General features: G+C 35.7%; 1 protein-coding gene across 1 annotated transcript in view; it reads right to left on the bottom strand.

Moving 5' to 3' along the window:
• EYS (eyes shut homolog) overlaps positions 1 to 18,276 on the bottom strand; it is a 1,185,765-nt gene that overhangs the window by 1,144,889 nt on the left and 22,600 nt on the right. The window contains 1 exon segment of the mRNA XM_032484469.1: positions 14,651 to 14,658. Coding sequence (XP_032340360.1) covers positions 14,651 to 14,658 — 8 coding nt within the window.

The raw sequence follows: 18,276 nt of genomic DNA, 5'->3' as shown, positions 1-18,276 counted from the left end.
AAGTGCGAAAAACAGAATATGTGCCTACATTTTACACTTATTTTATTTTCACAGTACATGTCTAATTCTGCCGTTCTTACACAGTTTGAAAACAAACCCGGCTTTTGTCGGTTTCTAGCTGGTGTGATTCCTGCCATCAGAATCCTGGCTTATTAGCTCCTTCAGAGGCACCCCAGATACCACAGATTTTACAGTTTTCATTCCAATTGCTCTATGTCTATGTTCCTTAGTTTTTTACAGAAAATCATATATGATTAAGTATAACAACCTTAGGTCTAGAAGGAAAGAAAAAGATCATCCTTAGGAAGTCAGATTTCATACGCCATGATTTCTTTTCAGTTAAATTGTATTTATAAAATGTGACACGCCAGCTGCTCTGAGGATGAGATGTTGAAACAGAGTTGAGGGTGTGGAAGAGAGGAGGGGAGGAAGTACACTCTCTCTCTGGAGAGAGTTAGACCTGGAGCATCATCCAGTGAGCGGAGCCTCTGCTGACCTAGGGGTGTCTGGAGCCGAAAGTGCCCACTAGGAGTGGTCCAGCTTTGAGTGGAAATGGCTACAACTTAGTTAGTACCCCTTCGTCAGACAGCATTGGATGTGCAGCGCTTCAGGAGGAGGTGTGACCTTGGCCAGGAACCCCTTCAGCTGGGATAGTCTCTGAGGTCTCTGCCCAGTCCGGGCAGTGGGAGCATTTGCTGAAATAGGTCCCTGGGACCACGGACTGCTGCATCCCACACCCCGCTCCCAAGGACCATCTTGTGTCTGGACTTCTGCTGATGACTTTTGCTGTAAAACGTGACATTTTCTCAGCTCATCCTTGTTGCAGAAACTGCTGATACACTTGAAACTCATCCTCTTTTGGTATACTTTGTTTTATTCAAAATACAGTTTAGCTTCATTTTAAATTTTGTCCATGGATCAGATGCTATTGTCTAAAGCTGATTTTTGTTGACACATTTCTTTGAATGTTTTTGCCTTTCCCCCCCTTTGGAAGTTCTTGTATAATAACTTCTAGTAAAATTGCTGCTATTGTTTATTATTTACTTTTCTTGGTTTTTTTTTTTCTACGTTAATTTGAAAAAAGGAAGCATTGAGATAAGTGGTAGAGCCAACCCTAAGCGTGAGAAATAAGACAGCCTTTAATTCTGGTGCAAAGTAGAGAAAGATAATAAAAACTCTTGTTTATGGTGTTTACCAGGAGCACAGCTTAAACATTTGCAGATAAATAGGGAATACCTCTGTCTTTGTTTATGTACACACCACACACACATTTAGACTACATTTTCATAGCATTTAAATTTTAAAAAGTTATGTACTTATTGCCTCACCTAAAATGCATTAATTGGTACCACAGCAATAACTCAGATGCCTCCTTTGTGGCCCAGTCATTTCTCTTCCACTGTAAATGCTCAATAAATAAATATTTGAATGATAATTTATCATAGTCTTTAGAATTATAGGGATATAGAGGTTTTTTCCCCACATTTTTAATCTCAGAAATTCTACTTTTGTTATTAACTTAAAGAGTTCGTTCATATAAAATAAACAAAAGGTAGCAAACATCATTGTTTGGGTGTCAAAGCTGCTGTGAGTTTCTAAGTTGCTGCCTCCACAGTGAGAATGTTCTCCTAACTAGCACTGACTGCTCCTTAAATTTAGGTACTGATTTCTATCTTTTCTTTTTTTTTAATTTAAATGCATATTTCAACATTTCTACCTTCATAAAGATGAATATCCCAAATGAAATTCATGTTGGTTAAAAATTCACTCAAAGGTATATTATCAATGAACAATTTATTTATAATAATATATTTTAAATTTAAATTAATTTTACATATTTTGAAATAAGAACATAAAAGCTGACTTTTTACTAAATTAAATGATTCCAAATGAAATGAGATGTCTAATATGGAGCCAGATTTAGCTGCTTGAAATGATTAAGCTTGTTGGTGTATATCAGGCATGTTTATAGAAGCCACTAAGGTAAAATTAATTCCATTATAGCTTATAATGTATTACCTCACTCAAGATAATAATATGTAATTGCTTGAATTCACTGAGCATTTCCAATCTGTATTCTTAGTTTAAAAATCGTTGCATAATTGAAATTGGCATCTGTCTACAGTTAAAATGGCATTTGGAAGACTGGCAGAATGCTAGTGATGTTGGTGGACAATGGACCTGAGGAAGCTCTGAGATGAAGCGCTGTGGTGAGGAGCTTTGTGTACATTATCCAGCCTAAGGGAATTATGGGTTAGTAGCATTCAGGTTTAAGATATGCAGACATGGCCATGCAATAAATCATTAAGCTTGCATGTATCATATATATAGACCCAGATCAGTAATCAGAAGATCTAAATCTGTCGGGTCCAAAAATGAGCAACCACCCATTGAAACACCAACAATCTCTAACAAGCAATCAATCTGATAACAAGTAATCAAAAAGGAGACCTTCTTTTAAAGAATTTGAAGGGCATCAAATTATAAGCAAGGTTCACAAGGTCTTCCAAAACAAAATAATCTGTGACACCCAGGGAAACCTTTACAGATACACAAAGTAGCACTGATTGTATGTTCATTTATATTTATTTCCAATGATATAATCACACTCTGCACTAATATAAACTAAAAATGTGAGGAACAAATTTTCAAAGACTTGTGTTTGGTGTGTGGGGACAAGTTCCATGCTCAAAATTCATTTTAACACATAGCGCACATTTAAATATTCAAGCAAACTACACCTACTAACTGTACCATTTATAGAGCAACTGACCAGGAATTTTATACAGAATTTTGCATTGTATCCTCAAATCTAGGAAGAATATCAATATTCCCATTTTGTGAATATAGAAACTTAGGCAGAGCTGGTCTTGAAACTTAAGTGTCTCTGACTTCAAAACTGTTGAAGATAATAGTGTGATTTACCAATAGTTCTGGCTCTCCTGAGCACATGAGGCCAGACAGGGAACCTCTTCACCTCCTTGAAGTTAGGTGTGGCTTGTGATTGGTTTTAACCAAGAAATGTGTGCAGATGGAACACACATTACTTAAGGATGAAAGCAATTAATTGCTGGTAGAAACCTCCAGAGCTCTGTTTCAAAGCAATGCCAATCTTGGTGGATGTGGAAACACAAGACAGAGCTCTCCTTGGCTTGATGCTTGCCTTGGAATGTCAGCTAAGATTACAGTTGTGCCTGTCTGAGTGAGAAGGAAGTTCTTGTTCTAAGTCATTGCTGTTCTTTGTTTGGTTACTCTGGCATAACATTATAGTCTGATGAATAAAAACAAGTTCAAGCTTATTCCAGTATGCTCCAATGTCAGTCAACCAAGCTGAAATTATTCCAGAAAATTAGCATTTCCACCTACAAATCCAACTTAAACATATCTGCATATTTCTCACTCAAGCAAGGCTTATACCAGTTTAGGGAAAAGTCTTCAAGTATCAGTCAAATCCCTTGCATGAATAGTCATGGTATCTTAAGCTCAAGCAAGTCCAAAGTTAGCTCATCACTTCACGGTAACCTCAAACTCATTGTCCACCTAATCATCTCAGTGGGGAACTGGGGAGCAATCCTGCTTCTTAACTCTCCTGCATCCCTCATGCCACGTAACAAACTACCCAGTGATATCATGCTGATTCTTTATTAGTATTATTATTTTTGTTTTGTTTTGTTGTTTTTATTGAGGGGGAGAGGGTAACTATGTTTATTTGTTTATTTCTTTTTTAATGGAGATCCTGGGGATTGAATCCAGGACCTCGCGCACCGCTAAGGCCATGCTCTGTGCCGAGCTATACCTTCCGCCCTCCATGCTGACTGTTAACCTGTACCTGAAGCATTGTTTCTTTCCTATTGTCAATGCTAGTTTAAGGCTGTATTTTCAAATTGTATTAACCAGATTTATTGCAGTCTCTCAAACTTTAAATTATCCTCTACCCTTGTTAATTAAGATAACATTCTGAAATTCAAATCTGATCATGCAGAAAGTACATAATCAATACTTGTTAGAGCACCCATGAACTTCTCTACATGGCGCTTCATGTCTTCTAGTGTAATTTCTCCATGTGTGTCTTTGGCCTTCTTTATCCACCAACACATGACTTGCTCTAAGGCAGAGACTTTGGATTTATCTTTTCAGATTCAGTTCTCAACCTACTTTTCTCCCCACTCCCAGCCTCCAACTGTCACCCTTCACCTCCCCCAACCTCCCCACCCCTGTCCACCGCCTAACCTCAAGGAATATATAAGAGAATCCTAAATCCTGGCTAGCAAATGAAGGCAAACAAGGTAAAATTCCATACGAATAACATAATTGATGTTGGTCTGAATAAGGCATCCTCACAAATGGTCCCAGATCTCTTTGACTCATCTTCCAATTCTCATTTATCTCTTCAAAATGGAAGAACAGTCATGTATTTTTGTTAATAGAACTGCCCAGAAATGAGGTCTCTGTTAAGTTCAGAATTTGCACAGACTTATTGAGGATGTCCATGTAACTACATTAAATATTTGGAATTTAGTGCATACCCAGTAAAAGTAACATCTTTATATTTGTCCACAAAGCACACGTGCATTTTACCTGATTGATTTTTGAAAATGGTTTGGATAGATAAAGAATATGATTTTTATTACTCATTTTAAATATTGTAGTTTGCCAGGCACTGAGGAGAAATTGTAACATTTCAAGTTAAAAACCATTGCCAGAGCTATTTTAAATCTGAATATCATCAAAAAATGTGCCCTTACTCCTATTTTTTAAATAGGTAAATTCAAACTACAGTAAAAGAGAGATTTGCCAAGTCATATCTCTGTAATGAGAAAAATGTACTTGCAAAATAATTTGACCAAAAAGTTTAGAAATAAAGAAACATATAATCTGAATAGGGTTGATATTTGAGAAGATTTGCTACTAAAAATGCTTTCATTTTTTTTTCATTTAAAAAAAATCAGAGGGGAAAAAAAAAAAACCTTCTGCTATGATAGAATTATATACACAGTTGTCAAGAGTTGATAAGATGACTCCAGCTAAGTGAACTTTCCCAAAATTAATGATCAAGACATACCTACTGATTTGAAAAACCACCTGTAACCATATATGAAAGAGTGACAGAGAGATGCTCAGAGCAGATGCCACAAACACTGGGGGGATTCAACTAATACTTTCACTTGCCAGAAAAGATGAAGCAGTTGATAGCTGTAGTGATGTTCTAAATTCCTGTGATATTAATGCAAAAAACTGCTCTCATTGCCTTTACAATATTTTGCAGAAGTTAGCAGGTTGAATTTAGAGACCTCAACAATTTAAATGTCAAACAAAACTGACTGAAGAATCAATTATAGTAGCTTTCAGCATCAATATTAGGAAAAGTGCAAATTATTAAGATAAGCAAGTACATAATATTGGAGATAATCAAATCTATTAAATCTTCAAATTTAATGAAAAAGAAAATGAAATATTCTTGTACAGTCTTTTTCAAAGGTGATAAGTCAAGAAGTGCCTGAAATGTGGTATATGCTTAATAACTATTTGTTAAATGAATGAGTGAATACAGAGCCCTCACATTATACTCTTTCAAAGATCTGAAATCTCTGTACACATAGAAGTTGATTTTAAAATAAAGAAAACTACCAGATATTCAAAGAAGCTCAAATAGTGGAAAATATTCTTATAGTTATGAGGTTCCAATAGTATAATCAATTCATCACTCCTGGGGAGTGATTACTGTATTGTAGTTAATTCTCCCTTAACATTCTTCCTCGTTGATGGTCCAAAGAGGGAAGGAGAAAAAAAAAAGAATGGAGAAAGAAAGAAAGAGAAAGAGAGAGAACGAAGAGAGGGAGGAAGGAAAGAAAGAAGTAAGGAAGGAAGGAGGGAAGGGAAGGAAAGAAAAGGAAGGAGGGGGGAGGGAAGAGGAGGGAAGATCCAGACAGTGAGTGGCAAAGAGGGAAGAAAGTATATAGAGATTATTGTGTCTCTAAACTTTATTCTCATCAAATGTTACCTCCCTAGAGAGAATCACATCTTTCAAAATTTATGTCTAACTTAATAAACTCACAAAGTAAAGAAACAGTCTTCTATGTACAAAATATTCATGTATAGTTGTCATAATACAAATATTCACACTTTTTGAGATGCAGAATGAAAATGTGACTTACGTCATCATATTTACAAAGACAATAAAGCCTCTAGGTCTTCCAGCCTGATGACTTGTCTCTCTGTTTGATGAGGTCTACCTGGTACAGAAAGCAAGGACAACTCTCCACTAGTGTGACCCCGGTGTCTCATCTCCCCAGACCTGGAAATGTGTGCACTGTCACTGGGCCGTTTGGAAATACTTAACAGTGTTAAACACTGGAGGAAGGAGATTCAGTAAATATTAGTTGGATTTACTCAGACTGATGCTGACCCAGAACCAAAGGCTGGTTTCTGCATACCCAGCTCTTCCCTGGGCTACTTCCTGATCAAGTTTGTGAAAATTTGTTTTGGTGATACTTAGTGATATTTTTGCCTGAGCAGGTCAACAGATTACTATCAGTGACACAAGAGTTGTCAAATTAACTTGTAATTGGTGTGCACACACAGACTTCCACAGCCTTAAACTATACCATTAAACTGACAAACTATTCCATTAACACAGTACATTCCTTCTAAAGTCTTGGAATTATGTAGATTTCTGAGCAAATGTCTATCTCCACTTTTAGGTAAAAAAGTTTACCAGAAGGTCAATAATACTACCTTCAAATATGAAGAAAGATCAAATTTTGTTTCTCTCTCAAACATTAAGAAAGAAGTTCCCCCAAAATCATAATTTCATTATCTCATCTTCCAATTTTAGTTTCTCAAGTAGTAGTAAAATGTTATGATTTTCTACAGAAAATGCATTAACGTGATTCACATGATTGATTAAATCATACCATCCATAGGGCTCCGTAGCCCTGCTTCCTTCTGTTGGCCAAAGATGGTTCCTGTATTGGCCCCTATTTTATTTACTTCTTCACAGCAAGCTGGGACCATTCACTCAAAAACCCACCAGTGCCAAACTCAAATCTGTACGCACCCAATTGCTTTGCATATCATCCTGATAAGCATTATTTTTAGCAAACTAGAACCTACCTGCCTTCCATGCACAGCAAAACATTTGCAAGCCATAGATAAGACCTACCCGAGGACTACAGAAGACCCCCAGTGGCTGCCCTTTGGAGCTCTCTGCCTGGAGACCACCCAGCTGTGCAGCTGAAGGACGTCACCTAGACCTGAGAGGCCCCTCCTCATTGTCCCTCTTCTCCAGGGGTCTCTTTACCCTTGTTGCCCTCTGGGTGGTGACTCTGATCTCCTGCCTCTGAAGTCTCCTGATGTGAGGTAAAGGGCTTCTTGTTTGTGATACTAACCTAACCCAAATAAAGCTCTCTGTGCACCCCTGCCCCCTAATGATCTTGGCTTTTTCCTTGATCAGCCCTGAAATCCTTGAACTTACTATCCCTTCTCAAGTTTCAAGAGTATTGAAAAAAATTGAAATGTGACTTTTACAAGATCTTGTACTACAGTAAGCTACTGCTGCAACCTTATTAGAATGACAGAAAGGGAAAAAAATAAAGTAAAATTAGAACACTAGTGTTCCTGGAAATGCCAAGTGACGAGGACTCTTACACATCACTGGTGGGAAGTAGGGATACAGTACAGCTGCTCTGGTGAACAGTTTGGCAGTCTCTTATAAGGTTAAACACTCACTACCGTATGACCTAACGATTCTATCTTGAGTATTTACCATGGAAAATGAAATCTTATTACCCCAGGGAATGAAACATAAATCCTATATATGAATGCTCATAGCAACTTTACCCATAATCATAAAAAATGGAAATAACTTAAGATGTTTTTCAATAAGTGGGTACATAAACAAACTTTGGTACATCTGCATATTTGGATACAACGCAGCAACAAAAAGTAATGGACTATGACTACATGCGGTACTTGGCTAGATCTCAAAGTTCTACTGGGTCTCTAAAGCTCACGTAATGCATGATTCCTTTATATGATGCTCCTGGAAGGAAAAACTATAATGATAAAGAATTGATCAGTGGTTGCCAGAGTTTGGGATGGGGGAAAGTCTGATTAAAAAGGAATAGCATAAAGGAGGTTTTGGGGGTCATGGAACTCCTTAGTGTCTTAATTGTAAGGGTGATTATACAGATCTACACATATGTTAAAATTCTTTTTTTTTTAATATTTTTTATTGATTTATAATCATTTTACAATGTTGTGTCAAATTCCAGTGTTCAGCACAATTTTTCAGTTATTCATGGACATATACACACTCATTGTCACATTTTTTTCTCTGTGAGTTATCATAACATTTTGTGTATATTTCCCTGTGCTATACAGTGTAGTCTATTCTACAATTTTGAAATCCCAGTCTATCCCTTCCCACCCTCCACCCCCCTGGTAACCACAAGTCTGTATTCTCTGTCTGTGAGTCTATTTCTGTCCTTTATTTACACTTTGTTTTTGTTTGTTTGTTTGTTTTTGTTTTTGTTTTTTAGATGCCACATATGAGCGATCTCATATGGTATTTTTCTTTCTCTTTCTGGCTTACCCCACTTAGAATGACATTCTCCAGGAGCATCCATGTTGCTGCAAATGGCATTATGTTGTCGGTTTTTATGGCTGAGTAGTATTCCATTGTATAAATATACCACCTCTTCTTTATCCAGTCACCTGTTGATGGACATTTAGGCTGTTTCCATGTTTTGGCTATTGTAAATAGTGCTGCTATGAACATTGGGGTGCAGGTGTCATCCTGAAGTAGATTTCCTTCTGGATACAAGCCCAGGAGTGGGATTCCTGGGTCATATGGTAAGTGTATTCCTAGTCTTTTGAGGAATCTCCACACTGTTTTCCATAGTGGCTGCACCAAACTGCATTCCCACCAGCAGTGTAGGAGGGTTCCCCTTTCTCCACAGCCTCTCCAGCATTTGTCATTTGTGGATTTTTGAATGACGGCCATTCTGACTGGTGTGAGGTGATACCTCATTGTAGTTTTGATTTGCATTTCTCTGATAATTAGTGATATTGAGCATTTTTTCATGTGCTTTTTGATCATTTGTATGTCTTCCTTGGAGAATTGCTTGTTTAGGTCTTCTGCCCATTTTTGGATTGGGCTGTTTATTTTTTTCTTATTGAGTCGTATGAGCTGCTTATATATTCTGGAGATCAAGCCTTTGTCGGTTTCACTTGCAAAAATTTTGTCCCATTCCGTAGGTTTTCTTCTTGTTTTACTTCTGGTTTCCTTTGCTGTGCAGAAGCTTGTAAGTTTCATTAGGTCCCATTTGTTTATTCTTGCTTTTATTTCTTCTAGGAGAAAATTTTTGACATGTATGTCAGATAATGTTTTGCCTATGTTTTCCTCTAGGAGGTTTATTGTATCTTGTCTTATGTTTAAGTCTTTAATCCATTTTGAGTTGATTTTTGCATATGGTGTAAGGGAGTGTTCTAGCTTCATTGTTTTACATGCTGCTGTCCAGTTTTCCCAACACCATTTGCTGAAGAGACTGTCTTTATTCCAATGTATATTCTTGCCTCCTTTGTCAAAGATGAGTTGACCAAAAGTTTGTGGGTTCATTTCTGGGCTCTCTATTCTGTTCCATTGGTCTATATGTCTGTTTTGGTACCAATACCACGCTGTCTTGATGACTGTAGCTCTATAGTATTGTCTGAAGTCTGGGAGAGTTATTCCTCCAGCCTCTTTCTTTCTCTTCAGTAATGCTTTGGCAAATCTAGGTCTTTGATGGTTCCATATGAATTTTATTATGATTTTTTCTAGTTCTGTGAAATATGTCCTGGGTAATTGGATAGGGATTGCATTAAATCTGTAGATTGCCTTGGGCAGTGTGACCATTTTAACAATATTGATTCTTCCAATCCAAGAACATGGAATATCTTTCCATTTTCTAAAGTCTTCTTTAATTTCCTTCATCAATGGTTTATAGTTTTCTGTGTATAATTCTTTCACCTCCTTGGTTAGATTTATTCCCAGATATTTTATTACCTTGGATGCTATTTTAAAGGGGATTGTTTCTTTACTTTCTTCTTCTGTTGATTTATCGTTAGTGTAAAGAAATGAAACTGATTTTTGAACGTTAATTTTGTAACCTGCTACCTTGCTGAATTCTTCAATCAGCTCTAGCAGCTTTTGTGTGGACCTTTTAGGGTTTTCTATATATAGTAACATGTCATCAGCATATAATGACACTTTTACCTCTTCTTTTCCAATTTGGATCCCTTTTATTTCTTTCTCTTGCCTGACTGCTGTGGCTAGGACTTCCAGGACTATGTTGAATAGGAGTGGTGATAGTGGGCATCCTTGTCTTGTCCCAGATTTTAGTGGGAAGCTTTTGAGTTTTTCACCGTTGAGTACTATGCTGGCTGTAGGTTTGTCATATATAGCTTTTATTATGTTGAGATATGTTCCCTCTATACCCACATTGGCGAGAGTTTTTATCATAAATGGGTGTTGAATTGTTAAAATTCTTAGAAATGGAAACACACAACCAATTTTACTGTATACTACTTTAAAAATAAACGTTTAAATTATTTGAATGGGTGAGGCTAGAAAGCAGTATTATTAAAATTATATTTATAATATTTTTCTCCTTGAATTGTGTATTTGCCTATTACCATCGAGAAACGACATCTGCATAAGCCAACCGTTGAAACATCCCATTAGTATCATCACAGTACTTTGATTTCACACCATGATTCTCAAGTTTTGCAACGGCTTTTATGTTTATATTTTAATGGAATCTCTCACTGAATTTAAAGCTCTTAATTATCTCACAAGAGATATTTTAAGTTGTGAGTTATATGGCTTGCATGTTTAACTTTGTATATTTTTTATTATCATTAGTATGTGTTGTCAGTAGGTCAGATTTTTAACATATGCACACCCTCCAATGTCATTAGTTACAATTAATTTTGCTGACTCTTCTATTTTATGATTCAATAATTAAGCTTTTTTCTTGATTTGCAAATATGCAAAATAATATTCTCTCATGATGGAGCTTATTTCCTTCATCTGAATGACTGCAGGAAAATTTTAACCGGACTCCCTCCTTCTCCCTCAGCCCTGTTGCCTTCCGCTCTCACCACAGCAGCCAGAATGATCCTTCCAAACTTGTCAGATCACCTGACACCTCTGCTCAAAAGGCTTCAGGGGATCCCTATTTTACTGTCAAAATTAAAGACCTTCAGATGTGTGCTCAGGACCTGACTTATGCATTTTTCGGACATCATCCCATAGGACTCCCATTCTTCTAACTGCACCCCAGACACACCCCGATGTTAGGGATATTGCACTGGCTCTTTCTTTTGCCCAGGACCTTCTTCCCCAACATCTGCCATCTCTAAATGCCTTATGCCTTCAAATTTTTGCTCAAATGTCACTTTCTCCATGACATCTCTCTTGACCACCTTGTATGAAGTTGGTACATCCAGTCACTCAGCATTTGCTCATCTTCTCCTGCTGCTTTGCTGTTTTCTGTTTTTATTCACTTATCATTTATTAACACAAAATGATGTATTTTATTTATGTTTAGTTATTATTTCTCTTTGTACCCACTAGAATGTAATCTCTGTGAGAGTAGAAATACGGGTCTGTCTTATTCACTCATGTTTCAAAGTGCCCAGTATAATGCCTAACACACAGGTGCCCAACACATATTTGCTCAGTGAAGGAAGATAATGGGTACATTCATTTGTGCATAAAATATTTTCTATTGAACTTAAAATATAATAGGTTATGATCAAATATTGGGTAAAATGCTTATAAAAAGAGTTTACTTTCTTAAAATGTGTCAAAATAGTATAACAATTTTGTGATTAAATATGCTAAATACAAAGAATAATATAAAGTTAAAAATGCCAAAAATAATATAAAGAACCACTGATTCTGAAGCCTTTGGAGTATACTTCAAATTACCTCTAAAGTGTATAATGTATGCTTTTAAATGTTTTGATTCCTAGAAACAATGTGATTTGGTTTTTTTTCATTTTTATCCTAGAAGAAAGTCCATTTTTTTAAGATTTCAATTATGTTGTCGATTTTTTCTAGCCTATTGGATTCCCATAAATGAGTATAAATTGTCATGTAGCGTAACTCAACACAATAATGCAGAATTCCTTTAGTGCATAGATCATTCAAAAGTACACATGTACATGCATTTTAATTGAAATTTTAGACATACAACCAAGAGCCTGAACGCATGGGAGATATGAAGCCAAAAAGAGTTTTTAATACAGTTTGTTAGGACTAGATGGAAAGACACAAAGGGTAGATTTTTAAAATGTTTTTATTTGACTTTCCTTTCTTTTCCTTTTCCTTTTTATTTGGTTTTGACTTTTTTTCTTGACATTTATTTAATGTTATATTTATGACCCACAAAATAGCAAATTATATTGTCTCTCTTAAAGGATGTCTTGAGTTGTAATCAATGGTCAAAAATTTCCCAAACCCTGTCAAGTATGTCTGTAAAAATTGAAAATAAGTCTAGAATTCGTAGTACCACTAAATCCCAAGTTTGAATTTCTACCAACTCAAAGCTAATGGAACCAGGATAAAAACAGTTTCTCTTCACATCATCTGAAAGAAGATGGGAAGTCACATCATGCGTTGTCTAATTTTAGACACCTAAATTGGCTGCCCAAAGTCTGTACTTACATGTTGCCTCTAAATAGATCTGAGCCTATCTCTACTCAATCTCTTCCTTGCCCCAGGCTTGTTCCAGCTATTCAGAAACAGCCCACTCCCTAGAAGGCTTTATGTGAGCATACAGGAGTATAGCCTCCAAACTTAGTTTTCCAGGCCCTCTGTAGGTTCAGAGTGTGAAAGTAAAATTATTTGGTGAAAGGATCAAAACTGACCATAGTAATGAAGAGTTCCCATGGGAGTCTAACAAAACCACTGACTAGGTTGGGAACTTAGCTTTTGGTCCAGATGTGGGACTGAGAAATGTATCTAGCCATCACCCAAATGGAGAGAGAGCATGGCAGAAGCAATCACATGAACTGATAATTAAAAATTCCCGAATTGGAGTAGCTTTCACTTCTTTAAGTAATGCTGGAAAAGACAACAGCAGTAACTTAGGACCAAGTGATGCAAAAATAGAGAAAATAACTATTGTCTTCACTGCTGAGACACATAACTGAGAAAACAACATTACTGTATGAATAAATAAAACTTCTTGCCATCCAAGAACATATGCCACCTATAAAATGGAAAGAAAAACATCAACAGAAAAAAATAAGATATAAAGCAAAATGAAATGGAAAAAAAGAATGACATAAGTTAGAATTCATGGACAAATAAAAATAGAATTAAATATGTTCAGTTAGAAAGAACATAATTAACATTGCAAAAAGATCACATTTTTGAAAAAGATGAACTAGAGGAAATGTTTTCAATATCAAAAGAAAAGCATACAATTTGAGAAAGAAAAAATGTAATAGGACAGAGAATTAACAAAAAAAAAAAAATTCAACAACTTTTACTGTCCTAGGCAAAATGGAACATATGATAAAGAAAACAAATCTAAGTAATTGTCCCAGCTCATTACTATCTTGTCATGTAAAATTATTTATTCATCATATGATTCCAAATAATATTAATAAGAGTAAGAATTGGGACTAAGAATGAAAATTGAAGTGATAGAGACAATAAATATGAGTTAAATATTTTATTGAAGAATTTTATATATATTGTTTTTATTGCAGATTCAGTAAAAATGATGTCTCATTATCAACAATTAGAAATATACACACTTGTGGTTGCCAGGGAGGAGGGGGGTGGGAAGGGATAAACTGGGAGTTTGAAATTTGCAGATACTGACTGGTATATATAAAATAGACAAGTTTATACTGTACAGCACAGGGAAATATATTCAATATCTTGCAGTAGCTTATGGTGAAAAAGAATATGAAAATGAATATATGTACATCTATGTATGACATTGTGCTGTACACCAGAAGTTGACACAACATTGTAAACTGACCCTACTTCAATAAAAAAATAATAATATGGTAGATACAAAAAAAAAATACATACATATACTTTAAAGAATGTATTCAAAAAAGCCAAAAAAAAATTAGTGGTAGGATTAACTATGGGATGAATTGTTTTCCAAAATGTTATGTGATGTATAGGTAACAAAAAATGAAGAACACAAACTGAACTTAAATAGGAGAAAAGAGAAGGAATTGAGACCAAGAGCATAAACCATGACAATGATTCCAATGAGCTGAAAGAAAGAGAGCCCATAAAACAAAGAATAATATATACATTATGAGGGGAAAAAGTCACCCTAAAACACTTGAAACTCAAAGCACAGGAAATATATGTTGACCAGTGCAAATATTATATAAAATGGAGAGTTTTAGATTAGTTCACTTTAATATCAGGAATATGGTTAAAATGCCCACTATTACCATGACTATTTATTACAGTCCTGGAGGTCTTGGTCAATTCAATAAGGAAAAATAGTGAAAGGAAACGAGAAATCTGTCAGGGTTTGAGACAACTGGTGGATAATCAAGAAAAAGAAACACCCCCCGAGTCAGTAGCACACGGCAAACATTGTTAAATGGTGCTTGGAAGGGGTACCTGTGAAACTTAGGAATGAGGTCACATCCAGAAGAGAAAGGAGGGCAAGGGAACTCCTGGGGAAGAGAGGAATGGGAAACGGCGAGGGGCTTGCTTTTCAAGTGGCATCACTCAGCAGCACCAAAGGGTATCTTGGGGTCAGATAGCTCCAAGGATGTAGCGGCCTGGAGTTCTATCACAAGGCCTTGTCATCTCAATGGCCCGTAGATACTGGATATAATTTCACAGGTTATATAGAACAGGCAGGTTCCAAATGGCTAGTAATCTGCCTGTTTCAGCTTATTTTAAAACAAGCGGATATGTAAAAACTTTATTTTGACACCAGCAGGCTTTTGAGTAAACAGGTTTCAGCCTGCAGTAAAGAAATAAACTAGGAACCAACACACACAGACATCTTTGCCTTATTTATAAAATAAGATATAAGATACAAGAATTGTAAGGGAAATGTTGTGTCATAACTATTTGTAGAGAAATTGAATTATTTACCAAGAAAATGCATAGAATGAACAGATAAAATACTCTACTAATAAGTTACTCAACTAATTTGGGTAACCTAAAGTTGCATACTTTATAAATTATTTGAAAATATATAGTGATGCATAAAGAGCCACAAATGGGTAAATTAGCATTAGAAAATAATGATAACATGTAGTGATAATTGTTCAGACAGAATTAAAACACACTACAAAAACTGTATTAGTAAAAATGATGGATTGAGTATATAGATTAGTTTTCAATGAAAGGCACCGTGGGCAAAGTTAATAGACTAAGGAATATACTTATAATATCTAAAAGTTAGAAGGGATGCATAGCTACATTGTAACTGTTGCTCTTGAAAATAAGCCAGTCACATGACTGGCACGATGGGCCCCCGTACCCTGCCCAGTCCTCTCCCCCTAGTCTCCAGCCAGAACCTCAGTCACTGTTCTGCTGGATTTACACCAGCGAGGAACTCAGGCTAGATGAGGAAAGCTAAGACTTGAATCTTACTGTGACTTTTTTCCCTGATAAGGGGCAGCCAGCAAGTGCTATGTTTTCAAAACCTTAAACAGGGAGTCTTGGCAAGAGATCTCCCTTCTTCCTGAAACCAAGTTCCCCTAAAACTGAATCCCTTTACCAAGTTTATGATTAATCTCTCTATTCAAAACTTTATTCCCTTTCTTGTCCCCCCGACCTCAAGCCTGTGCTAAAAGAACACTAATTAACCAGAGTCAGATGATTGCTATTCTTTTGCTATTTAAAATTTGTATTTGTTGTATTTTTATTGTATTGTTTATTTTTAACATTGTGTTTATTTTTATATTTTATTATTTTATTTTATTTTATTATTTTTATATTCTAAATTAATTTAATTTGTTTTAATTTTTATATTTTATTCATTTGTTTTGTATTTTGAATTTTTTTATTATTTTATTATTAGTATTTTTAAAATCATTTTACTATTTTTACACTTTATATTTTTTATTCTAATTTAACTTATGGTTTTATTTTTTATTGCTGTAATTGCTGTTATAGATATCGTCATTAGCATACAAACTCAAGCTGTTTCTCCAGGGCAAGATGAGCTCCCAGACCGCCTGGCCAGAGAATCCTAAACCAGAGACATTCTGCCCCCTGAAATCTAGGGTTCAGAAATGTTATAAAATGATGATCCAGCCTCTTTGTTCTTCCCCTTTGAAAAACCCCCAACTCAAAGACCAAGTGCGAGTGGATCTGAGGCTTGTCCTGTGCTTGGCGCCCTGCAACAAACCCTTACTTTGATGCAGACTCCCACTGCCTGTGTTTGGCGCCGGAGCCCTTGCCTGGTTCCACGCCTGGCATTTCCTCCTTTGTCTAATGAACCAGCTCCTTCCCTTGCAGAGCCCAAGGGGAACTGACACACACATCTGCTGCTTTTTCTTTTCTCTCTCTTTCCAAAGCCTCTTTCTCAGGCTTTCCTGGGCAAGAACAAGGGAGGTTTTCTATTACTTATCTTACCACCCAGCTGGGCTGGCTGACAGATTTAGTTAAGGAATGGTCTGTGCACCAAGGGAGAAGCCTATGATTAAGTCCTTCAGGACTGACTTCTAGCATGATTTCCAGATTTTTAAGGTCATTTACTTTCTGGATGCATAATTCGATTTTGCATATTAGCTGAATATAGCCAACTTTTCTCTGTAGGCCCTCCTTGCATTTCAGTCCCTCAAACAGCTGGAATGTCTGAGGTTAAGACAGAGGCTACCTATTCAAAAAGGAACAAGAGGAAAATGAACACATCCATATGCACATGATTACAATGCAGACTAAGTGCTATTGGAATACTGGAGAAAGTTTTCCAAAGGGACACTGTCAGTTCTCTGTGGTCATCAAAACAAAAACAAAAACAAAAACAAAAACAAAAACAAAACAAAACAAAAAACAAAAACAAAAACAAATAAAAACCTGAAACACTATTCTTCCCCACAAAAATGCCTCATCTTGACATCTTGATCCCTGAAGCTCATATTTAATGTCTCTCACAGCTGTTAAAACATTAGGATTCTAATGACATGACATCAAGAATATTTTAGTCTTTTAATATATTCAATTTTTAATATCTATGGGCCCTTTTTTGAGAACCAAAGCTACCTGACTGATCCTGGATACCTCTCTTTACTTCTCTGATCAAATTTACTTTTCTCTGGAGCAAAGAAGAAATGAGATAAAAATTCAAATTTCCTTCTAGGGTGCCAGATACTATATATAACATACTATTAGATTTGAATTTCAGACAAGTTTTTTTTCAGAATAAGAATGTACCATTCAATATATGAAAATCCATTGCTTACATGAAATTCAAATTGAATGTAACTTTTTGCATTTTTATTTGCTAAATCTGGGCAACCCTAATAGTGTAATTCAAATTCTATAATTTGATGAGCTCCATTAAGCAAGCAAGTAGAGCTCCACCAATCTTTTGATTCCGCAAGTAAATTGTATTAAAATGGTGATAATGTTGTACATGTTTTAGGCACAGAAAATCCAAGAAATTATTTTACAGTGTAATTCTTTCGGTTACACTGTTTAGTTCTTCATGAAATATTAAAATATTTCTAATAATATAAATGTAAACATATATATTTACTTTCCCTTGAAGTTTTCAAGAACATAATATCCCTATGTATCTTGTCCTTGAATATTTTAGGTCAATGAATCTAAAAATAGGATTAAAAAAATCAAAGTATGAAAAATATTACACTTTTTCAGATTTATCAGTCACATGTGCTTCCGAGGAAATTGGAATATTATTTTTCCTTCTAAAATTATTCTCTGTATCATTTATTTTTTAACATATTGACTTTGTGTTTCTCAAAGGGGAGCACTTTTTCACTGACACTTGTGAATACAATTCAGCATAAGAAGGAGAAAAATTAGTTGAAATAAGCCTGAGGAATTCAAAACTCAACAAATCTCTCACTATCCTTAAAGAACTTTCTTCCTTCAGCTATACATAGTCATCTTTTCCACCAAGCATCTGTTAAGGAAATGATGTAAGTACATTTTGAAAGATTTTAAATCCCTAGCTTTAGCCTAAGTTTAGAAATTGCCAGATTGCACTGTGACTTAAAATTGTATCAAAGATAAATGCACAAGCTTCTTCCATGTGG

Source organism: Camelus ferus, chromosome 8 (assembly GCF_009834535.1).
Source record: "Camelus ferus isolate YT-003-E chromosome 8, BCGSAC_Cfer_1.0, whole genome shotgun sequence".
In the NCBI taxonomy this organism is placed as follows: domain Eukaryota; kingdom Metazoa; phylum Chordata; class Mammalia; order Artiodactyla; family Camelidae; genus Camelus; species Camelus ferus.
Note: the sequence above shows the minus strand (reverse complement) of the source record. Positions and strands in the feature narration are given on the sequence as shown.